This window comes from Lasioglossum baleicum, chromosome 9 (genome assembly GCF_051020765.1).
Source record: "Lasioglossum baleicum chromosome 9, iyLasBale1, whole genome shotgun sequence".
NCBI lineage: Eukaryota > Metazoa > Arthropoda > Insecta > Hymenoptera > Halictidae > Lasioglossum > Lasioglossum baleicum.
In genome coordinates this window covers 3,873,095-3,899,753 of record NC_134937.1, presented here as the reverse complement: position 1 = coordinate 3,899,753, position 26,659 = coordinate 3,873,095, and the positions used below count along the sequence as shown (strand labels likewise).

Below are 26,659 nucleotides of genomic sequence, written 5' to 3'. Positions count from 1 at the left end.
GCTTTGCTCCTCATAGATGAGGTTGGTGGAAGTTCAACAGATTTCCCTCAATCTTCGCTCAATATACCAAGTGGTAATACTTCCGGATTAAATCGACCTGAGAAGACAACTCCCTAAGAACACTCCCACTCCACAGAAAATTGTACAACAGTTTATCAATCCCTGTGACTTCAATTTTTTTTTACTTTGCCTTTTGTTTTTGTTTTTCATAAACCTACATGATTATATACAACTATGTAAATAAAAAGCTTACCTTAATGTTATTAGTATTTTATTAGTTATAAAAAAAGATAATAAATAAATAATAACCTATGTAACCTAAATACATAGACCACATCGAAGAGTGCAATGCACTCAAACTACAAAAAATAATGGCCAAATCATTTAAATTACATGAACTGAACAAACTTACCTCCATGAGTCGCGCGAATCGTACGATCCACGCGATTTTCCAACTTCGCTGCCGATCGCACGCGATTAGAATCGCGGCGATTTCAATGTGCTGCTCTTCATTTATTTTCATTGGAAATCACGTGGAGGGGGAATCGCATGCAACTGGAATAACGTCGACCGAATCGACGATCGACCCGTGTGTGGATGGTTCATGCCACGGACGCGATTTCAGTCGAACCGATTTCAGTCGACCACGAATCGACCCGTGTGTGGCTCTGCATTCATTTGCATTGGAAGTCACGTGGAGGGGAATCGCATGCGACTGGAATTGCGTCGACCAAATCGACGATCGACCCGTGTGTGGACAAAATCGCGTCCGCCGCATGAATCGTACATGACGAGCAAGACGTACGAACTTCACGACGCGATTACAATCGACCCGTGTGTGGACGGCCTAATTGTAATAAAAAGACTTAAAAAGCAAAATATCTTCGACCGACATGAGTTGCCGCCAGTGGCGCTCGCCATTAGTACGGCCGTTCGCCGCACCGTATCCCCTCACTGCGGGCAACTCATGTCGGGCGAAGATATTTTGCTTTTTGGTTCGAAAAAACGTCGACGTTGCAAACTTTAAAGGGTGGTTTCTCAAAACAAAAGTCTGCTTTATCGCGTGATATAGTTCGATTTTACGCTGGACCCTTATTTTTTAAGATGAACTAAAAAATATCCTCAACAACTGGTGCAAAAGTGTTGTCTCTCCGTCTTCAACGATTGTTTAAACATTCATAATGTATTAATATCGGATATCACTGTATTCGGGAAAGTATACAGAATCTTTTGCTGCAAGGAACAATCCAATATCTTTTATAATAACATCACAATATTTGCTTAAAGTTGAAAAATATGTTTTTTTTCAAAGCCATGTTCCTCAAAAACTGTGCGTCTAGGGGAAAAATTAAGGGCAGATTCGGAATCAGCGCAAAAAACTCTATAAGAATCATCCAACAGTAATTGTTGAACAATTTCGGTGTTGGACAGTGTAAATTGAATTGGAAACTTTCTTCCAGATGTTCTATTAATCGGGAACTTTTTTCCGTGTAATATTTTGTTTATTTTCTCGTTTCTTTGTTATGATAAATGGAAGCTTATGTTATTTTTCATTCTTAAATAAGCTCCTTTTCATTTCCCATCTCAGTTTTAATAATATTTTATACTTCTAAATTGTGAATGTTTTCTTTAAAATCCGTATCAATGCCTCCGATCGGAAACATTCTGCCAGGGGTTGTATTGCAAAAAGGTTCTAATCACTGAAACCGTAAAATAAATCGTATGGCAAAGGGTTAAGAGAACATTTTTATCTGTTAACTCAGACATGAAAGAGTATTAACAGGTTTTCTGCAGACGTTAATGGAGAACAGGACAGGGTGAAGGGTAATAAAGAATATGACAAGTATACAATAGAAACATTTATTCATAGAACCCGCTGCGAAGGTACAACGGAATTTTTGATATTCTAAAGTTCCTTACTAACTCCTTACATAGAAGTTAGGTACAATCCATACGAATTTCGCGGTAGTAAATCGAATCTTTTCATTTGTTTTGAAGGTTTAATTCGCATGGATCATTGTAATAAGTGCACACGAGACACAGATAGGTGAACGGCGACACGCAGAAACCGTGGGGGTCGAATATGGCGTCGGAGAATACAAGAAACATTGAACGGATCACGGGTGTCGACTCCCAGCAGTTTCTGATGACCCGTCGAAAATTTTTAGATGATACTTTGTTGAGGAGAATGGTGGGTGCGTACAAGTGATAGATTACACCCGATATTACGATTCGAGAAACACGCACGTATGTTCGATTACATTAGTGACGTTCGTTTCCTGTGAGCAACTTGACTTAGTTCTTATCGAAGGGTTATCTACACTGTGAACAAAGTTTCGTCTTTTACACGTTCGAGGCCTTTTTCCATATGGAAATGATAACAGATGATCAATAGGTGTCCTTCACTATGCGTATACAGTAAGGAACGAATCAATGCAATGAATATCCTTGACTTCTCAACATATTACCATCACTTTCGAACCAATTACTACATATGAGTATCGAATTTCTGTTTCGTTTCAATACAATGATTAAGTTCAATTGTTATTGAATGTCATCGTTAAAGTGTTTCAATCAATACATACTTCGAATATGCTATAAAATATTATTATTGTTGTTGGTTCTGAAAGACTTTGAATTTTCAATAAGAGGAACGTGATATGATTTTCGATGATGTACCCTCTTCAACTACAACAATATTTCGTTTGTAATAATAAACTGATTTTTACTTATTCCGAATATTAAGCTGTAGAATTTGAATCTTGTTATACTTATTCAGTGTTATTAATCATTAAACAGCGGATCTTTATACAAAATAAAATGTTTGCATGGAAATGAAGCTGAATAAGACTTATTTCTTGTGTAGATAATTTTAATTGATGAAGATACCGTCTTCGTCTTTTCTATTTTCTAAATGCTGTTGCTGTTTTAAGTTTCGCCTACTGATTTTTGTCATGAATGCATCAAATCCGCTGTCTACTAATCATCGTATAAATGAGACCATAGTGAAGCCTATAGCATGGTATTTTTAAAGTACGAATCTAAGTTTGGAGCATATCTTGACATGGTAATTAAATTAATATTTGATCTAAGTAAATCGTTGAGATTATAGCTTTTTTGACGTTAATTTATACGGTGCCTTCGTTCAAGTATGCTCAAACGAAAGATCAATTAATTGTGCAAATAAAAATTTCAAAATAAAATAATTGAATATTCATATTTATTTAAAAATTCTCACCATCGCGAAACAGAATAGGTCATAAACTGTTGCAACTTATTTAAAAAAACCTTATAAATATCCTAAATAACTTCCTTAGTGTTTTGTCATTATTAGACAGCAGATCTTTATGTAAAATAAAAATTGTCTACCTGCATTGCGACAAACTGGATTGAAACAGAAAATTAGTTTCTCTTTTAATATATTCAATAGATTGAAAATAATATAGTAGTGTTTATAAATTCTTCTAATGATTTTACTGTTTTAAATTACAGCTACTTATTTTTTTCATAAATATACATAAAATTCGCTGTCTAGTCATTATTTCCTTTTTAATATTAATAACGTGTGTATCCTGAATAGGATTTAAAGTAACTATATCGTCTTTCTATTTTCTGTGTAATTAACTATGGATCACTTTGGACCTGGGTAGATAATACATAACAAGAACCAAATATGTAATAGTAATAATATATTCGTTTTATAAATACTAACTTGAGCGGTATTCATGATTACACGCTGGACTTGGCCCAGTCTCAAATCAGATCATAACTCTTATAACCCATTGAATATTAAAACGAATTAAAGATGGCTTCATTGCACTAATCCGAGCCTCCGAGTATATTCCTCATCGTATCCGATATGTTTCCTCCCGACACTTATTCTGCTTTCCTGAAACGATTGCGATGATTTTCCGGATGAGCTCAAGATTCTTTTTTAACTGGTGCTCACTCTGATTTGTCCAATGTCGATGCTAAAAGTGCATGTGTTCTTTTTTTTTTGGTGCAATGAAAGGGAGATAGGGGAAGACGTATGAAGTTACACAGCCGGGTTTACACACAATTATTCTTTCCTTATAATACAGGAGTGCCACAGTTTAGAAAAGACCTCTATATTGTCTCGATCGTCCTTTTTGCTTTATCTGGTCTCTCAAGGTATACATGATTGATTGTTATTATTGGCCGATGTGAATATTTACTTGTTTCTTGAAAAAACAAACAAACAGGATTGAATTCAATTACACCATGGATTTAGAGATTTTTTGTGGAACAGCAAAGCCTTGATCTAAGAAAATGGAGACTGTAGGATCTACGAGAAACGAACGTGACCATTTATTTTATTCTTTAGAACGGGACATCCACTAATTTCACTGCACAACACCAAATTTGTTCCCTAATTACTGTTGGGTCCTTCTTATAGAGTTTTTTGCGCTGATTCCGAATCTGTCCATAATTTTTCTCCTATACGCACAGTTTTTGAGGAACATGGCTTTGAAAAAAAACATATTTTTCAACTTTAAACAAATATTGTGATGTTATTATAAATAATATTGAATTGCTCTTTGCAGCAAAAGATTCTGTGGACTTCTCGAAGACAGTGATATCCAATATTAAGACATTATGAATGTTTAAACATGTTTAAACAATGATTAAAGATGGAGAGACACCACTTTTGCACCAATTTTTGAGGATATTTTTCAATTTATCTCAAAAAATAAGGGTCCAGCGGAGAATCGAACTATACCACGCGATAGAGCAGACTTTTATCTTGAGAAACCACCCTTTCAAGTTGGGAACGTCGACGATTTTTTCGAACCAGAAAGCAAAGTATACCGTCCCGAGCGCACCGTCCCTGAGTGACAGTTTTTCGCCCAGAAATCACAGAAGTTCTACAATGACGGGATTATGGTTTTACCTCAAAAATGGCCAAAGGTGGTCGGTCAAAACGGCACATACTTGATTTAATAAGCTTCATTTAAAATATGGAAAAAGCTTGATTCATTCCTGCATTAAAATACGAAGTAACTTTTTCCCCAACCAATATATAAACAATATATATTATAATATATAATAAACACGATATGATTTCAACTGTATTTAGTGGTTTAATAGACGGTATGTAGTGCGTCGCAAAGAAATAGTAGAACCACAGGGTCTAAGAAACAGCACGAACCCGAGGGTTTTTCTTAGATCAAGGCCTTACTGTATTGTGATTTTGTTCAACAGTTCTATACATAGCACTTCCAAATGCACCTGAATAGTATCTTTATATCTGACAAGTATACCGTAGCGTTTTATGCGATTTTTATACGATTCTTATTTTGTATAAAAGCTGAATAAGGACAACCAATCGTTTAATGAACAGGTTCTCAAGCTGAAGGTAAAATAATAATTCTATTGATCTTTATTCAATTTTGGTTTTCTTAATTCTTTCTTGTTTGCTTATGGCACAGGATGGATTCGCAGTGTAGTGATACAAAATAATTGGAATTTCAGTGTCTCCCTACAATTTTTGTATACATATAGAGAATAGTCTTTCAGTTGTAATTGTTCGAACGATAGTGAACTACAAAGTGTTAGTTCTAGAATCATATTTTGTGTCCACAACTTTTTTACGTAGAAATTCTTTTCTCCGAGAGAAATAGAAAGCGGATTTGTTTAATTTGTATAATTTGTTATATCGTTCCGATGATCACAAAAGTCCGTCATGAACGATATTATAATCCGGTCTAATTTTTGATATTCTAATGAATCCAAAAGCTACTTTTTGCAATCACGGAAACAATGAAAATTAATCGTGTCTTTTACAATGCAAAATTACTGTTCCAATTTCGCAGGATTGATAATTAGGAAACAGAGAGAAACACGAGTCCATGTGCATTTTCTTCACTGTTTCTATCTTCTTGTATAAAAAATCTAACCTTACGTATCTACACAGACGTATAAAAATGATTGAACTTTAATTACCAAATCATATATTACGAATCTGATTTTCCAAAATAAGAATCTATTTACAATTTTATCAGTATGATAGACCGAATTTGCGCCTGCGTGAAGCTCTAAATAAAAACGGGACTTTTAATTACAATTACCTTATGTTTAACCCTCAAATGGCGGATCATTCTTGCATGGGGTGTGACCGGAAGGATGGTACAACCGCACAAATGTAATAATAAGTCGAAAACAAAAAAGTTTTTGCGTTTGATGCCACGTTTTTAAGAAAATCGAATTTGAAAATGTAACGCATACGCGATCTATTAAATAGCAATCTTCTGACGCATCTGATCATGCCCGACCAATTCTACTTCCTGCATATACAAAAGCACGCGAATCCGATGGATCTTTAAACTTAATTTTCTCGAAAACGAGGCGTCAAACGAAAAATATTATTCCATTGCTTCAACTTATTTTTAGATGTAAAACACACCTTGTATAATTGATGCCGTTGAGAACACAGCTTTATTTATCAATTTTTTAAATCGTATTAGGACATCATTATCTCTGCTGTTTTTGAAAATACGAAAACACTTTATTAACCACAATATTTCAGTATAAAGAGGAGCACAATATGGCATAACAGTTTTGTTTTTTCTATAGGAGAGTTTCGAAAGAGAGTTTCGGAGATTTCAAGGTTACTTACATTTAAAAAAAGGAATATATTTTTCTACACGCTATTCGGTACAGCTCGTCAATGGATTAACTTATGAACGTCGAAAAATTAATAATTTAACAGATATTTCAACTTTTGCATTTTCAATTTTTATGCCAACAACTCCCTACTATAATATATCAAGTATCTTGTTTGAAATTTACTTGAAAGGACAGTTTCTTGACTACTACTTATTTTAAACAAACTCAGACTTTGTTGTAAAAATAGCTAAAAAATAAGACAAATAAATAAAAGAAGAAACAAATATTAGATGATCGTAAATATTTATTCGCGATGATTGATAAACAGGAAAATATAGTGTATAATGTATACACTACCGGCCAAAAGTTTGGAATCACAGCGTAAATTCAGAGAAACAGGAGGTGCGTTTATAAGAAGAACTGAATGCCTTTAGAACAACCAAGGAAGATTAACTTGTCACAAAACTTACGAGCAGTATATTTTACATTTTGTATTATTTTTCTTTTTATCCAAGAATGCGTATTTTTTTCTTCAAATTGCTCTTTCATTAAAAAACCGCCTTTATTATTAATAACAGCCTGACATATTCAGGGCATCCTGGCAATTAGTTTTTCGAATGTTTCTAATTTGATATTTTTCCATGCTCCTTGTAGAAGTTGCCAAAGATATCCCTTTAGAAAAGTGCAATCCGAATATTGTCTTACACTGGATGTATAAACTATACAAGAGCACATTATGGACATGAAAAACTGCTGAGATCTGTTTAGAAATATTATTCAACTAGTAAATATTTGATATTACAGTAAAGTCGCGTTTACTGTCGGCGAACGCGATCACTGTCCAGTGCCTACTTACTCCACTGTCATGCTGTCCTTCTCTACGTTCAGCTTTCTTTTGAACTCCCGGCGAAGTTGGCGCGGTAGACGCAGTCTTAAAAAAATAATATCGATATGCGATCACTATCCGTGCAGAACACAGGCTGTTGGACAGTATACGCGACTTTACTGTATAACGATAGATCATTTCAAAATTTATCGATGTATCCGATATTATCAAAAATCAGCAGGTGATTCCAAATTTTTGGCCGGTAGTGTATATGTATATGTATACATACAAGCAAGGTCTACAGAATTCAATAAAATTAATGTTGAAATATCTCAGAAGTTAATAATTTTTCAACATACATTTTATTAATGCATTCCTTATAGTGCATAGAAAAATATATGTTTTTATTTAAAAAACTGAAGATGAGACATTGAAAGCTCCGAAACTCTTTCACCTACAAAAAAACTGTTATTACCACATTGCAGTCCTCTTTACACTGAACAACTTCGGTCATTAAAGTTTCTACATATTTTAAAAAACAGATAGCGATGTGCTAATATGTATTGGACCACCCTGTAGACACTTTATCCTTTCTGTTGTGCCTAATGTACAACGTAAACAAGTTCATTTAATTGAATCGCCGAAAACTGAGTGATTAAAATGTCGATTTCGATACTCGGAGTGAAAATAGACCCAGGCTCCGCCGTCAGAGGATTAAAAAGGAAATTAGTAAGAAGAGCGGATCGTTTGAAGACCGATTATTCGCACAGATGTGTAGTCGTTCGAACAGTTACAAGGCAGCCGTTTGCGGCGCGATAAATTAAAAAATAATTCCGCGCGATTCTGTGATCTAAACAACGAAATCTATGGTCGAGCAAATTAGGTGTTCGAAGCCATGTGTCGTCTCCGCGAGACTTCGTTCGAGGTAGGTTCCTTTCTTTAATGTTATTCTGATTGAGCATCTAAAAGGGACAGACTGTGCAGGTGGGCGGGTGTCGCGAGTGTCCAGCAACGGTCGGCCGTTCCACCGATGATCGCCCACGAATGTTCCCGATCCTAATCGCGAGTATGTCCCATTCGATTGTCGAGAGAACGGGACAGCGAGATGATCAGGAAGAAGCGATTCGCACGCAATCGCGAAACAGGGCGAATCGATAGAACGATCAAACTTCCATCACTCGTGGCACGGAGTTGATATCGAGCGCACAGCTGCCGGTTGTGTCAGGTGAATCCTGAAGGTATTCTTCGGATGGCATTATTCCTGAGGTTCTCATCTCGTCCCTCACATCCTCCACCTGAAACACATTTCTGTAAGTAAAGACACGGACACGGATTTTATAACGCGGTACAGTAATGCCTCCATGTATCGCTCATGCAGTGTCATGCACAAGAAAAACTCTATTTTTTCACTTTTCGTTTTATTGCATTGAAATACTAGCCGGAGCACAGTAGCGGACAAAAGCTTAAGACGATTATTTTTTCAGTAGATTACCGTATTTTATTAGAGATGCTAAACGTCTTTTTTTTAAGTTTAAGAACTGTTAGAAAAAAATGCATTAACGCACTAATATTCCCCCTTAAGATGACGGTCGGGGGGGAAGGTGTGGAGGTCGACACGGTACTCTCGAATGTACCGGGCCCATACCCACTAAAAGAACCTATCTCCCTGAATAGTACTATTTTTCCGTTTGCAAGGCGTAATTTGCATTATTCGGAAGCGTGCAACTGCGCATGTAGCTATGAAAATAGCCGAATAATGCAAATTACGCCTCGTAAACAAAAAAATAGGACTTTTGAGGGAGATAGCGCCCTAGATCGATCTTTTATCTCGCGGTTTTGACTAGTAAAAAACCCCGTGTTTGTATTATCGAGGAATGAGAAGGCGCATCCCGCACCCTTGCAATCCTGGAAACGAGTCTACTCCCTTAAGGTGCCAATCATTGTACAGTTTACCCTATGTGTAATTGATAGGGGTGGGCGGGTACCCGGAAATTCGGGTTCGAACGTCATAGATTTTCGGGTTCCCGACCCGACCAGACTTCGACTTGGGGTATCCGCCCACCCCTACTAAATAGTATAGGGTGTCTCAAAATGACCGGACATTTAAAATTTTTTGTGGCGAACATAGAGTACTAATCTTTGACTGTTGGCATCAGGAAGTATTGAGGTTTAGTCATGGAGAACTACACGATCGAGCAGCGCATAGAAATTGTGCAAATTCACTACAAAAATGGTGAAAATTTTGCAGAGACAGTTCGAAAAGTCTTTTGGTCATCATAATGCACCATCTCGCGACACTGTGGTGCATTTAATCACAAAATTCGACAGTTTTGTTTATTTACGTAGCCACTAAGTTGAAGATGATTTTCTTCGAAAAATCACCATCAATTTGTTGATGCTTCAATATCCAATTGGCGAATGTATGGGGCACTATGGGCCAAACCGACGAAATCTGTGTCAAAATCAAAGAACTTTCGATAGAAATGAGATAGAGCGATGAAATTTTTTTGAATGAAAGCTGAAACTTTGCAGAATATGGGATAATTGTTATGAATATGTGAGACTGTAGTGTGTCGCCATCCTACAGTGGGGATGCACAGACGGCATGGCAGTACACAGCTACGACAGACCAAAGTAACATGTATACGAACACACTACATATTAGTTTATACTATTTTATACTATTATATATAATAAACATAATTATAAAACATAACAATAATTATGGAGATTGTGGTACGAACGTTTTTTAACCTTGAAAGAATTCGTTAAACTTGCACAGTTTCAAGAAAATTGTGGTTTTTCCAATACCACGCGCGGAAAAATTTTTTTTTAACATGCGATACATCATTTCCCGTAGATTTTTTCACGCTGATTTCAAATCTGGTTTCAAAATTTGTCTACGACCTCAGGATTTTGCAAGAAATCGATTTTTGTGAACACAACTTATGAAATCATTTTTTCGTTGAAATGATTTGGTAACCCACTAATTTGAAGGAATATTGTATTCTCATATATAAAACACATTAGAAATAATCATAATGAAGTATTTGAACATTTACTTAAAATCAGCGTGAAAAAATCTACGGGAAATGATGTGTCGCATGTTAAAAAAAAATTTTTTCCGCGCGTGGTATTGGAAAAACCACAATTTTCTTGAAATTGTGCAAGTTTAACGAATTCTTTCAAGATTAAAAAACGTTCGTACCACAATCTCCATAATTATCCCATATTCTGCAAAGTTTCAGCTTTCATTTAAAAAAATTTCATCGCTCTATCTCATTTCTATCGAAAGTTCTTTGATTTTGACACGGATTTCGTCGGTTTAGCCCATAGTGCGGCGCTGCGCATAGTCTGCTGGCTGCAGTTCTTGTGTTAATTGGATCTTGTACGCATGCAAATGCAGATCTTTCGTCAAAATTCGCTGCTCAGAGCATCTTGAAATGGTCAATTGCTGAACACGATGGCGAATCGAGGTGGAAGGACTTTCGTCAATACTCACACTGCTTTTCGCGGTCAGAATTGAACCACTATCCTCAAATTTTATGATTAAATTCACCACAGCGTTGCGAGATGGTGCGTTTCGGATTCACCGAAACACTTTTCCAATAGACTGGTCGATTCGACGAGTTCCACATTAATTTTCGAAGTTCAAAACAATTCTTTACGAAGTTCGATTCACACGATTGAAAGGAAGTCGGGAAATAGTTTGTTCTTTGGTTTCGCTTTTTGTTTACGAAGGACCGTTGCAATATTTTCTAAAAGAATGGCAGCATTCGAACCTGTTGGAGGACTCTCAGCAAATTGAGACCAGCAACTTTTTTCAAGTCGCGCACGTTCCAGTTCCCACTTCGAAGGAGTTCAGCGAACAATTCTGGATATTTGGAGACATCCTCGAGACCTCGTGGTGTTCTGTCAACAAAATCGATTATACTTCTGCGTCAAGTACATCGAACCAGTTTGATAACAATTCTTGTAGAAGTAACTATTCCCATCTTTCTTTTTATCCAGTTTCTCTCTCGCGGAATTGTATGTTACAGGTTACAGTATAAAAATACAGTGAATTAATATTCGGACGCTCTAAAAAGACGATAACTTTTTTCATAGTTTTAATCGGCAGCTCGAATTTGTCATATTTGACTGATTATAACTCGATAACTGTCCATTATTGAGCTTGGTGCCCATTACATCTTTTGTCCGGTAGATCATAAGCTACAACATATGAAAATTCCAACTGATTTTACCGGGATAGTGCGGGGTTCTTTTAATGAAGAACATATTGAGCATCAATTGCATTGAAAATCATTTATAAAGAATATCTCGGCAGTTTATTCAGGGTACAAGTCTCTCTTCAACCACGAAATTAAAGTTTATCCTTTAAAATAAAAAATCTCAAGGTGACCTTCATATCTCGATAACAAAGCGAAATAGAATCAAACTATCAAACTAATTATTACATATTATATTCTACTCTTGAAACCACGCAATTTTCGTTCCAATCATTCTTTTCAGATACAAAATAGTTTACTTGTAATTTAGGTGGCACACTTTGTTGAATCGCCATGTATAAATACAATAATAAATTTTCTATTTATACGTTTATTTCACTGCATTTTTATGAGGGCGAGTATTCCCTTTTGAGATTCGCGCGTTCCAAGTAAGATTTATTGAACTCTCTTTGTAAACAGAGAGAATAGCTATTCTAATTGGCCAACGCGATCTCCATTGGATCGCACGATATATTAATCAAATCGGATTAACTCTTCCGCTCGATAACAATAGACTTCCTATCAAAAGCTAGTACCTCAAACAGATAAATGGCCGCCATGTTTTTCAACAAACAAGAAAAAGAATTTATGATCGTATAATTAGATTTCGAGGGCCATTAATTCCCCGTTCGCCGGTTTACAATAACTTGTACAGATACGATAAATTTCACGATGCGACCAGTAAATTCTGTCCACAGGAAGGTGTACGCTGGTCCCGGTGCACCCATAGGGCGATAAATCTTTTCGAGGTAACACTGCCGCAGCGAAAAGGTTAATTAGAGCCGTGCAGAATTCCCTTAATTAAACTTACAACTCAAATTTGATCACGACTCGTAATGTTTCAAATTCAAATTGAGGTTTACCTCCTTCGAGGGAAACTGTTAAGTCGATGGAAAATACAACTTCTGTCCATAAGTATGCGGATACTTAACACTTTACCTACCGGAAGCTTATTAATAGGATTTTCAGTAATTGTGCCATAAAAATAAAGCATAGAAATTTTCTTCCACATTGCAATCTTAAATGAAACTATTAGATTACATTATTGAGGGTGACTTGTTAGTCCACAATGAAAGTTGCTGTTGCTATTGAAAGGTTCCATTAAAAAGTATTTAGCCATGTACCATAGATTTCTCAAAATTATGCAATAATCACCGGTCGGTAATGTGTTAATAAACCCATAGAAATTAATACATAAAAATAATATTTATTGAACATGTAGTTATCATAGTGGAAGCACACCGCATGCTATGCAGTGTGTATCGCACAATTATAACTAAATTTCTTTAAATTTCTTGTTATTTCTTAAATACTCTGTTCTTATAATATACAGATATGTAAACAATTCTTACCACAAACTAATGTAAAGGTGTTGAAGTTACTCTTTTGTCCCTATATCCTCCTCTTTTTTTAACTAATATATTTTTATTCAATATATTTTGATTAAAAAATGTATTTGTTTAAAAAAAGAGGAGGACATACAGACGAAAGAGTAATTTCAATATTTTACATTATTTGATAGTAAGAATTGTATACATATACTTAAAAAACAATCTACCAACAATCAAAATACAGTAAAGTCGCGTTATTTTGCAAACGGCTGTGTTCTGCACGGAGAAATATCGTGTAGGGACACTATTTTTTATGACTGAGTCTACCGCGCCGACCGCACCGAAAGTACAAAGGAAGTTCATCGGCAATTAAACCACTAATTACGGTCGAAATTATATCGTGTTTGGTGTCATTTTAATCAGAAAAACGCCACAAATAAGTTGGTGAAAGTGCCATAAAAAAATAATAAAAATTAAGAAGTTTGAAAATTCGATTCATTCGAGTCAATGTCGTGGTGTTCACACCGATATACCCGAGCCGGCAGTGGAGTGGGATAAACTCTGGATAAATTCTGGGTAGAAGGTCGCAGAAAAATATCGCGACTTTACTGTAATAGCACATGTATTCGCTGAATTTTTTAATTAGATTTACTCTAAAACGGAACGTCAAACGAAAAAATTGTATTCTTCGGTTTCGTTTCACTTTTTCGTATATAATTATTTCCTAATCGGTTGTCCATTGTATGCGGGACACCCTGTACATATGAAATACGTACTTGTTGATACCGTCGAAGTCACCACCGACACCGATGTGGTCCACGCCAATCAAGTTCTTAATGTAGTAAATATGCTCGGCGACATCGGAAACGGTTGCCTCCGTGCCACACTTTACGAAATAATTATAAAACGTTACCATCACCAGTCCACGGTTAGCAGCCTACAAAGAAATATACGATCAGTTAGTTACAAAGATACGAAGCCGGGGTTCAATATGCTAGTTTATTTAAACATGTTTATGCGCTTGGATCGGTCAATAAGCAAGTTGTCTTTTTCCGAAAACATAGAGACACAGCGTATCTCACTTAAATGTGACCACCAGAATATCTTATATAATTTTGACAATGTAAAAAATTTGTTATGTTTCATTTGAACGTCTTTCTCAGCACAAAGATACCCGTTCTACTTTTCCTTTTTTCACTTTCAATTTTAAGTTTAAAGTCCCTTTTTCTTTGTTTCTTTCTAGTTAGTTTTTGTTTTCTTTCTTTCTAACCTTGCTATTTATTTATTGATGCGGTTGTCAGTAGTGCAACTGCTACTATAACACTTTGTGAATGCTAATCAATAACATAGGCACTTTGCAGTTCTGATATTATTCGGACAGCAAAGCTGGTTCACGTTGGAAATTATTAGATTACGTTATTGAGGGTGAGTTGCTAGTTTATCATTGAATTGCTATTAAAAAGTCTTCAACCATCGGCCAGAAACTTCGAACAATTATGGAACAATCGCCAGTAGATATTGTGTTAACGTTTGCGAAAGAAACTTTTGGGTTAACCTACTACTATAGCAACGAAGTATTTCGTTTTGGAATGGAAGTTTGAAGAGGTGCGAGGGCGTAACTCACTCATTGACCGACCCTCGTAGTTTTGCTATCAGAATGACCAGGCCGATAGATGTTAATATTTCACGTTCGCGAATTTCGGTGGCAGACAGAACGTCGATAGTAATATCGTTCAACGATGATTGATGAAAAAGCGAATCAGTTTTCGTCCGTTCGATGCCTCAGACGTTAACCGCAGCTCCTGCACGCCGCAGTTTCTGACCGCAGCTACTGCGGCACGTACTTCGACCGAATCTACTGCAATGTTCCCGCGTAACTGCGTCTGGCTAGACTGCGTGTCTCACTTTTGGATAAGCTTGCCGATATCTGCAGTCCCTGTGTTTCATCGATCGTAATTTTATTAACAAACTACTGTACATGACTGTTCGAATATTAGAAAAGTCACTCGTGAGGAGAGGTCACAGTAGTGGGGTCGTCGATTTTATGAAACTTTTTCTGACGAATCTAGAGCAAAAACTAGCAGACCCATGTCTAGTGATGAGCACACAATATTCTGTCATGTAAAAAAAGTATTGTTAATACTATTATTTTTTCTTAACCACTTAAAAGTAACTGTTCGGTCAACTACGCCATTAGATATGTCAACTAACCCCACAACCGGGGTTTGTTGACTTATTGCTCTCACAAATCTGGTACTTTGGGATTATCCCGTCGAGCATTTTCGCCAAACACGAAATTATTATTATATTATTATAATAATGTAATATAATGATTATTATATTATATTATATTATATTATTATTAAATTATTATTATATTATTTATTTTGGAACTTGCTTTTCATTATGATGGCGCGAAAAGTCGACGGGATAATCCCAAAGTACCCTAAATTTGATTAAAACTACAACTAGGTTCAATCAAAGCGATTTTCAAAATTAAATCTGTATACCCAAGTCAATGTGCAAACTTTTGGTGTACAACAGGTCAGCAAAATACTAATGGTTCATTGGTAGAAATTAAATATGTTAAAGGTTAGTCGACTAAAATCGTTGTCGGTTAAAGACGTTGCGTTGTCGATCAAAATGATTGCCGGTCAAATCTGGAGTCGGTGAAAATTGTGTCGGTGATTTCCATGGGACCGGGCCGCGATATCTGATTTTGCGACACCCTGTACGTCGAGCTCCTTTTGAAAAACAGACCATAATGATCAAATGCTTTCAACTTTTACTGCAGAAAAACTGTCGAAATTGGAAGAGTGAGGAAAGTGAAGAATTACGACTTCTCTATGTGTAGTACTTAAACGATGAAGAAACACTGTGGAAACAATGGAGGAGGTAATGGAAGTGGAGTTGGAGAACTTGTAGAAGCAGAGTGGTGAAAGTGCCCTAAATTCTGGAGCTTATGTCGGACAGCACTGGGTGAGGTCGTGGAACATCTTCTATATTGAATTTTTTGGTCCTACTAAAGTCTTCTAGTTTTAATAAACATGACTTCACGGTTGTATGTACTACCACTCAGTAACTTAGAGCAGTTTGAAGATTATGCATGTGTACCATGTGTGCGCACGTGTCTGTTTTCTTAACAATTTTTGCAAGCATGAGAATGTCCAAAGACTTAAGATGAAAGTTGTAATCATATTATCGAAATTCTACAAAATTCAAGTTTTTTTTTAAGACTGGAGAGCACTCTAAATTTATGAAGAACAGTATACAGGGTGGCTGAAAAGTTCCCGGAATTTTTTAAAGCATTTCAGCAGCCTAAAAATACCGCACAAACGAATGAATCCACACACTTGACCGAATAATAAGTTTTATTAATTCATTAACAATGAAATGAACCAAAAACATTTACAACAAATGTTCGAAATTGCTTCCTTTTGATTCGATACATTTACGGAGCCGCTTTCTAAAATTCCCGACGATGGTCGCTGGTGATCGTCTGAAGAAGGTTCTTTTCGCGGATAAGAAAATCCCAACAAAAACATCCTGTAAACAGGAGCCAAGTTCCTATGGCCGTAAAAAATTGTGAGATCAAACATAATACGGCCAAGTTCGTTGGTTTAGAAATAGCTCTTGCAGTACTGAAAAAAGCGTTTGCAAAAAATTAGTTTAAAAGAACGCTATTTAATTTTTAATGAGTTACATGGTGGGCTAAATTATTCAAACTTGGCCGCTACCTAACACCTTTTATGGCCATTGGTTTAAAAAGTAACGGCCAAGTTTGAATAATTTAGCCCACCATGTAACTCATTAAAAATTAAATAGCGTTCTTTTTAACTAATTTTTTGCAAACGCTTTTTTCAGTGCTGCAAGAGGTATTTCTAAACCAACGAACTTGGCCGTATTATGTTTGATCTCACAACTTTTTACGGCCATAGGAACTTGGCTCCTGTTTACAGGATGTTTTTGTTGGGATTTCATCAATTTTTGTTGAAATTTCATCAATTATCAAGTAGATATCAAAGATTAACACTCTGCCGGCGAATTAGAAGCCAACTTTACCTAGATTTTTTTTGTTATAATTTTAGTGTCATTTTCTACCTTATCGTAATCTAACAGTTTGAGCTTTTTGCCACTACCTCGAATGGCGCGGTACGGACGTTTGAAGAGAGCAGATCATTCTTTCCGGAATTTACACGGTTCCTTATGGGGAAAGCGGCATATTTCATTTTCTCCATACATAACCTATTTCGTAATGGTTTTTTTTTAATACAACCCCTTTAGGGTGTAAAATTTCAAACTTTGATAATTATTCCTTTGAGTGTTTGTTATGGTGAACATATGTACCAAATTTCAAGCTTGTAGGTCAATGGGAAGTACCCAAAAGGTTTTGATGATCTGTCAGTCAGTCAGTCAGTGACAAATTTAGCGATTTTTGAGGTCCTATATCTCGGAACCTACTAATGTTGGAAGATTAATGTTTTGTCAATATTGAGACATGATAGCGTTTAACAAGTGTACGAAATTACATCTCTCCATCTGCCTCCAGTGGCGAGTTATAAGCCTCTAAAAAACGGCTAAGTTGTTTCGTGTAAAAGGAGGTAGTGCGAGGAACTTGGCTGGTGCACTACCGTGCACCTAGATTTTTACGGTCGAACCCCTACACAACCGCCAAAATCACCGCCAGCTGCTCAAGAAGTGCCAGCAGAAGACATCGGCCGCGAAAACCGTCGGCCGCAACCATTTTCCAGCCTCGGTCATGGCTTGGGCCGGTATCTGCACCACCGGGAAGACGCCACTGGTGTTCATCCCGAGAAACGTAAAAATCAAGGAGGAAATTAAAGCCGTGGGCAACGCGACACTTCGGCCAGGGCGAATTCACGCTTCAGCAGGACTGGACGCCGGCGCATTCCGCCAAATCCACCATCGTCGTCTGCAAAGAGCTGTTTCCTGGCTTTTGGGGAAAGGATGTTTGGCCGCCGAACTCGCCGGATCTTAACCCGATGGATTACTCAGTATGCTCCATCATGTAGCAAAAATTTTCAGGATGACGATACGCCACGGTGGAACAGCTGAAAACGGCGTTTACGCGTGTCTGGGACGAGATTACGGTGGAAGAGTGCGCGACCATCGTCGGCAATTTTAGAAAACGGGTCCGTAAATGTATCGAATCAAAAGGAGGCAATTTCGAACATTTGTTGTAAATGTTTTTGGTTCATTTCATTGTTAATGAATTAATAAAACTGTAACGCGACGAGGAAACGAGACAACCCCAGGGGCGCCAATCCGCCTCGGCACTACCCTGAGATTAAGAAAAGAATCGCGCCACGACCGAATGTTCTAGAAGGCCGCATGTTCGAGAAACTTCTAAAATCCCTAACAACGCCCAAACAAGGGTTAGCAACGACTAGTATAAATACCGGTAGACGATCGCGGAGAAATCACTTTTGCTGCGCCTGTGGGAGAGGACGAGGTAAGACCACGGCCGCCCATAGGTTAGAGAGAGTACGAAGCAATGCTATCGGACGCCCGGCAGCTCAGGAGAGGACAGGGGTTGCACCTGGACGCCTCTCTGGATAAATGGGAGAGGACGGCCATGAAGGCCGGCCGCCCGCCGAGAGGAAAGAACAGGGCAGCTTCCTGGCCGCCTGAAAGTAGGTTCACCAGGTTACTCTGTACGTCTTGGAGAGGACGGCCATGAAGGCCGGCCGCCGAGCTTATAGAGGACACCTGGTGAATCCGAGTCGTCGTCGTTTTCCCAATAGGAGAGTACGGTTGAAATAAACCGGACGCCTGTTTGGGAAAACCTTTTATTAGTAAAATTATTTTAATCTTTCGTTGCTAACCTTCTTCAAAGGTTTATTGTAAATTTTACGAAAACTTTCGATGTATGAAACTAATTGGAAAATATATTCTTTGTTCAGAGAGAAATCCCAATTCCTATTCCTTGCGATACGAGAGAGAGAACCTGTTCCTACTAGTATGTCGGATCCTGCAAAACTTATTATTCGGTCAAGTGTGTGGATTCATTCGTTTGTGCGGTATTTTTATGCTGGTGAGATGTTTTAAAAAATTCCGGGAGCTTTTCAGCCACCCTGTACATAGAACATGTTTTTTAGTTACTGTGAGAATAGCTGCTATGTTTTTCAAAAAATGTGATATTTAGATCAATGGTAAAGAAGTTTTTAAAAGACTTTCATAGAGAACACCTGTTAGATCTTTCAATTTTACGTCTTACTAATTGCCCTTAACGAGGACTGTGCGACGAGAGACCCTGTAACGGAGGACAACATCCCGAAAATAGAAAGGAATCGTTGGTGGTAAATGCTTCGAGCCATTGAAATCTCCTCAACCGAGTCGGGATAATTATCTATCCTCGAGGGAGAAGGGAAAACGCCACGCTTAGAGGGAAAGTGTGTGGGCCCTCATTTTCCCTTCAATTTGTCTCGCGCCTTTCATCAACTGAGCAACGTATATAGTAGACACGAAAAACATCTCTTCCATACGTGCTCTTAAATATGGTTGATTACCTATGGTTGATATATGTACCTACCGATGTCACAACTAGTTTAACACAACCTCAAACGCTGCATATATTGTTAAGTGTTTAAAATATATTTAAAGTGTTGTCTTCCACACAAATCAAACTCATTTCAACTAGGCGTTGTTACTCTGCAGAGTTGTGCTAATTTAAATACATTGTATTGTAATTGCCTTACATAATTCGAACTTTTCACTTAATTTAATTGCTAATTACCAAAGTAAAAAAAATTACAATGTAATTTAAATAAAATGTAATTGAAATACAATATAATTTAAATTACACAATGTGCATATTACTCTCGCAGTGTTTCTACCGTTTCCCATTCAAAGACAATTCAATTTTATGTTTATGTTTATGAGGACGTTTTCTTCTACGTTGACCAACCTTCCAAAATGCAACAATCTTAGTAATCTAATTAAAAACTTGCTGACATGTGTGTACCATCAATGAATATGACCGCATAAGTGATTAGAGTGTCACATGAAGAACGTTCTTGTTTTAGATCTTTCCTATTAAATAGTGACTAAATGTCTTTCTACAATTTATATTTCTTTTCTGAAACGAACGTACATAATAACAAGTTTATTCTTGATCACACAATATGAATTTATGAATAAAACCCTGTTCATCACTCATACTAATCTTTTTCTTTTTCCACCACTTATTCTTCTTATTTATAATCCATAATTACACTGTGCTTTGTAATTGCATTTCAATTGTAAGAACGAATTACATTGTAATTTAATTGGATAAGAGGCCAGAATTACGAATTACATCATAATTTAATTGAATAACTGAATTTCGAATTACGAAATGATCGAATACAATGTAATTGAATTATTGTGTAATTATAATTCTTGAAGTAATGTAATTGTAATTCATCACAACTCTGTTACTCTGTAACCTCGCCAAAGCCCCGAGTGTCGTAGCAAGTAAGCGAAACGGGATTTACGACCCCGCGAAATTCGGTACACGGATTTGCGATATTTCGGACGCTTTGTAGAGTTTAGTATGAGACGTAGGTGTCGTACCAGCTGCTCTAGAATGTCGTCGGGTACGTTTCTCGAGGAATTGCAAATGGCAAAGGCCGAAGAGTGAGAAAAAATGAGGGGTGCTCTGCTGGTCCTTAAAGCGTCCCTCATGGTAGCCCTCGCTGTATGACTAAGGTCTATCAGCATTCCGAGCCTATTCATTTCCTTGACTACTGCTTTCCCGAACGCGGTCAGACCTCCTCCTGAAACAAAAGAGAACCTCACTTTTTTCTCGTCCCTGTTTACAATCGTTCACGTTTATTGTTCCAGCACAATGGGGATCATGACTCTTAACATGTTCGAACTGTCACGCCGCCACGTTCCCAACAATTTATTTCATTTACACGTTCTGTGTATACATAGAATGATCGATACATGCTGGAACCAATTCCAAAGTTATACGGATTGCGTTCGAATAGCTGAAGCACGTGTTAATATCGAGAAATCAGTTTTGGCAAAGGTTCGCTTTTATTCGTCATTTTAATTGTGAAATTTATTTCATCAGTTCCATCGACGATATTGAAACACCAGCTTTATTTATTGTCAAGTATAATATGCGTACCGCAGCCGTTGTATTTTTGTTTCTCTTTATTTCTATTGGAAATCACGGCTGTGACATAAATTCGGATTTTCTTGAATTATGGTTAGACTGTTTTATATGACGTATTGTTGGATGCACAGCATATTATGAATAAAAGAATTGTCTTTCGTCCATACTTTATGTTAATGAGAAACAATATTTGTTTATATTAACGAAATACATTTTTCATATTTTACGTTGGGCACCGAAAGTGTCATGTGCGAAATTGGACAACAAACAATTCATAAATCGCATACTTTATCATATCGTTATATTCATAATGTTTCTTTCATTCATCAATTTCTAATCTCGCTATCATATGTTTGGCGTATAAGATATTACCAAGATTTTTCATGTTTATTGTAATGTTTTTATTTCTTTTTTTACATGAAATTGTAGTGGCGATTTTTTGAATTTGGAAGAAGTACGATTAGCTTTTCGTTTAATTATATTTACCTTCTCCGTCGTTGCCTTCTACCGACGAACTTTTCGCCCACGGTGTGTCACAAGTGTGAGTGAGTGTGAGATACCGTACACCCAATTGATACAATGTTCTTAAAACAGCTAAACTACTTCCTAGGCTATGTCCACCCTCCACTCCGATTAGGGATGCTATTCTGCCCTTTTTGTGGGCTTCCATGATCTCTGAAAATAACATCCATTTAAAATACTCACAAGGAGAGGTCACATGGGTCGTTGATTTTAATGAAACTTTTTCTGGTGAATCTAGAGCATAAATAAGCAGACCCATGTCTGAGCGTTTTTGACAATAAAGATAATTAACATTTAATTTTATGACATCCAGAAATTTCATTGTGTGTGGTATATGTACTTCATTTCTGAATCATATCGCAATAGTTATGGTAGTGACTGGTTACGTGTTCAAATCCCTCTTACGATTAATAATTTTTTTTCATTTTAATGGGAAATTCGAAACTAACAAATTAATCCGACTAATAACTTTATAGTTGTTTAATATAATTATTTTGAAGCGAATTAATTATTAAATTTGAAATACTATCTTGAACTGAATTAATTATAAAATGCATGATAATATTTAGAATTGAATAGATTATGAAATGTATAATAATATATTCTGGATTAAATTAATTGTACGACAAAATTAGTAAATGTTTGTGCAATTAATTCGACGTGAACTGGAATTTCATTTCTAAATTTCACGACCAAAATTAATAATTAATCAACATGTGATAACATGTTTATCTACTAAAACTGTTATAAATTGTATTGGGAGCAAACATTCCGTTTCATTAGTACATAATTGCAGAAGCTCGACTGTTTGGATGTTTCAAAGGTTAAATCGTCATTATACAAAATAATTTTGATATGATTTTAACATGGCTTGCATAAGACAAACGTAATATCCTTCCCCATTATCCAATGATTAACAGTTTTGACTTGCGCCATTAAATGGCTCGATGGAAGCAACGATTTAATTAAAGAAGAGTGAAAATTATATTGACCTAGCAAACAGCGCATTAAGCACACTCATTGTGGCACGAACGAATGATATTTCAAGAGGTTCACAAACCGACATTATTGCAGTCGAATGAAAATCGCCGAGGAAATCGTTCGGAGTTCAGGAAACTCTATAACACGACTCGATATAGAGTTCCAACGAAAATCTATTTAGAGCGAAGCCGTTTTGTTGAATCGACAAGAAATAGTGTCGGCCATCGAACCGAAACTACCGATGCGCGGTGGCGAACAAGCAAAGTTTTGCGTTCCACCGGAATTTACGAGTCGTGTTTAATGGGAGCGCTGTTTTCTCGCGTAGAAAAGGGACAAAAAGAGATGGAGAGTGTAGAGATAAAGGGGGGGAAAAAAAGGAACGTTTCTGTGTCGCGCGCGCAGTTCAGGCCCGTGTGCAACGACTCGTTTCAGATAATTGTGAAAGATACCCACCCCTTGAAGATGCAGCGAACTGCATGTGTTGCGAGTACTTCTCTATGAGCCTCTTAATGAGGTCCACCTGCTCCAAAGTCAGCTGGACCGCGTTGAGATGCTGGGATTCGCACGGCACGTAAGCAGCCCAAAACTGCGAACAAAAAATTCGTTGGATTATACTCTTCAGTTAATCATCAGCTACGAAAGAGTGCGCCTCGTCTGCTTTCACTTACAGTCGCTCGCAAAACTATTCGGACGTCCCTACAATTTTTATTTCTACAGGTTTTACACTCTGAATTCACCCTTTTGCAAGTCAAATACACCTTATTACAAATCAATTTCACCCTTTTGCAAGTAAATTTTACCCTTTTGCAAGTAAATTTCAACCTTTTACAAATAAAGCATTTTTAAGTAAGTTCTTGTGAAAAAAATCAAATCAAATGTAAATTAATTGTTAAGAAATTGAAAATTTTATTTATTGTGAATATGTGCAGCAATACTTATTTAAAAGTAATTACCAATTAATTAACTTTGTACTGAGCTAAACCAGTGTGTAAATATGTATGTATATTCATTGTAACCATTTTCTGATTAATACATTTTAAAAATGAAAATACATATGTATTTATTGAAGCGTATTGAGTATTGAATCTTACGATTCCCTCGCAGTAATGACAGCAGTGTCTAAATAAATATATAATTTAATCTATATAAATAAATAATTGATTTTAAATATTCTTAATGGGTGAAATTGACTTGCAGAAGGTTGAATTTGATTTGCAAAAGGATGAAATTGATTTGCATAATATTGAATTCGGAGTGCAAAACCTATATGCTCTCTATATTTTACACAAATATTATTTATTATTTCTTTATTATGTCGCCTTGTATTTCGGCTTTGACGAGCACTCCCCTCTTCGCTCTCATACAATTTTCTGCAAGCTTTCTACTTTCCTTTTCACACGCATGATCTTCCTTATATGTACAGTGACTACCATTAATATTCGGACGGTCTCCAAAAAAACCGATAACTTTTTTAATATTGGAATGTACCTACGATTTGAACTTTTTTGGAAAGCTAGAGCAATTAGTTTACTACAGGATGCGAAAAGAAGTTCTTTCTAAATTTACAATTGGTCGGAATTGTAGAGAAGATACTAAAAGTTGTAAAAAATAATAAAAAAGTTTTAAAAATACATTTTGTAGATCTGTGTCAATTATATGCATTGTGAAAGCTTCATCGAAATCGGTTGATCCGGGAAAGAACGACAGACATTGAAAGATGTAAGAATACATTTAATTAATACATATCATACGAAACGTGTTTTCCAAATTTTCCACATAAGCCCATATCAAAAAGTTGCAAAATACAACCTTTAGTATTTTCTCTGCAATTCCGATATCTTGCATTTTTTTCAAAAATTCTTTTCACATTGTGTAGCAGAGTTCAAATCGCATGGTCCAGTATTAAAAAAGTTATCGTTTTTTGCAGAGTGTCCGAATATTAGTAGGAGTCACATACACTTCGCCCTATAATTATTCGTTTGTTCTATTATAAAATAACATTTATAAGAGCAGTCAGATGATGTCGTGGACAATTAATTATTATTTGTCATATGTAAAGTTTAATTGAGATAATAATTTTTCATTTTAATGGTTTGTATGTGCGTTCGTTAATTATTATAAATGAATTAAATTGATTGTTCATAATGATTGCTGATTAAATTGATATGTAATGTTTCGTATTACTCGTTTTACCTCTCTAAGTTATTAAATAGTTTTAAATTGCATGTACATTAATCGTATCTTTCAAATAAATAAAACAGTACAATTAAAAGTTTATTAATCAGGAATTGTTATAAAATATTGATATCAGTGCTCGATCAATGTTAATATTATATATAATTATGTTTGATAATTCATATTATCTCAAAAAAATTATTTAATCAAAGTATAGAACAAAGTAATTATCATTTCTATCGTCGGGTAGTGTTTTCAGGTGTAAAAATGGAAATATAAAATTAGAATATCAAAGTCATTAAATGCAAAATTTTAATGTCTTTTAATCCATCCTGCCTGAATTTTGGTATTTTAATATAATTTAATAAAATGGCTGTTCATTATTATTGCTGGATATATTACGCGTTATTTCGACCAGAGTAACCGTGACAAATTTTATGACCGTGGTCTGCGTTTATGATTCACTGTGCCGCAAATATGGTATCGCACAGCATCTATAAATAATCGTCAGAATGAAAATTTGTTGTAATTTATAGTTAGCCGAGCTACATATATAGATTTTAAATGCGTAGTCAAGTCTGTGGCCATTTACGTTTTTCAGATGCAATTGCTGTAATCGCTGTTTTAATCTACTTCCTAAAATACAGATTTTAAATGGATTAATTATTATCTACCATTACATAAAATTGTTATTATAATTATTTATGGTAATAAACAATGATAAAATGTTGACAGCTACGGTGGAGACCTTTACGACAGTTACGGAGAGAATACTGCAATAACAGAAACATTCTGACAATAGGATTTGCACTAGTATCGCCAGACTAGTGCAGACTAGCGTTGGTTTTGTTAATGTGTAAATGACGAATATTCAATCAAAATATACTATTTCACGAAAATGTATAAGACTTTTAAGCTTTTCTTTAACTTTAAGTTTCCTTGCTCATTCTTCAGAGACAAACAAGCGAGGCCGGCATTCGTGCTTTCAGCGGCTGACATTTAACCGGCGTGCAATGTGTTAAAAAGACTATGAAAGATGAATGGAGAGAAATATCAGGAGATTTAAATATTTTATACATTCCATACCAAACAGATTGCAAGCTGTTATTCGCGCAAATAGCAATGTTATGAAGTATTAATCATGAGATAAATAACAATTAATGGGAGTGTACGAATACTTCTGTTCCAATGAAATATTAACATTATATGAATTTTCGATTCTTACAAGTTACAGAGAGAGAGAGATAAGACTGTAGTTGAATTTTGTTTGTTTATAGCTGTTACTATTAACGTTATTGTACGATGTACAATCGAATATATGTTAAAGTAATTAATATAATTAGACTGCAGATTTTATACATTTATACAGGGTGAATTCGATAAACCAGGACACCTAAATATCTCCGTTACTTTTCGTTGTACAAAAAAACTTCGTAGGACAAAGTTACACTGTTTGAAGGACCACATATAACGGTGTAAGGGAAAAAAAAATTTCGAGGTCATTTTTATGAGATTTCAAGGTTATCGATGTTTTTTTAAATGGAATGATATATTTTCGTTAACGTAATGTTGTAGCTGACAAAATAACGAATTCATGCATGTAACACAATATGACCTTCAAATGACCTTCAACCCAGAAAAATGGTATAAATAAAATTCAACGTGTAAGATTCATTTGATGTATTTCTGTTACGCCAATCGACTTGGACAATTTTTATTTTGCATAAAGTTCCCCAGTCTCTATTAATAGTTTAGAAAATGCTGCTCTTCTTATTTCTACATTACTGGCTGGAAATTACCTAAC

The 26,659-nt window shown here is 35.9% G+C and overlaps 1 protein-coding gene across 2 annotated transcripts in view; it reads right to left on the bottom strand.

The window, feature by feature from the left end:
* Positions 1-5,517: 5,517 nt before the first annotated feature.
* Positions 5,518-26,659, bottom strand: part of LOC143211768 (dipeptidase 1) — a 342,491-nt gene continuing 321,349 nt past the window's right edge. For both annotated transcript variants that reach the window (XM_076429726.1, XM_076429725.1), the window contains 6 exons: positions 23,134-23,266; positions 21,664-21,852; positions 20,628-20,830; positions 13,829-13,989; positions 11,236-11,365; positions 5,518-8,748 (listed from right to left, as the gene is read on the bottom strand). In XM_076429726.1, the coding sequence (XP_076285841.1) occupies positions 8,617-8,748; positions 11,236-11,365; positions 13,829-13,989; positions 20,628-20,830; positions 21,664-21,852; positions 23,134-23,266 (948 nt within the window). In that variant the 3' untranslated portion in view covers positions 5,518-8,616. The remainder of the gene's footprint in view (positions 8,749-11,235; positions 11,366-13,828; positions 13,990-20,627; positions 20,831-21,663; positions 21,853-23,133; positions 23,267-26,659) is intronic.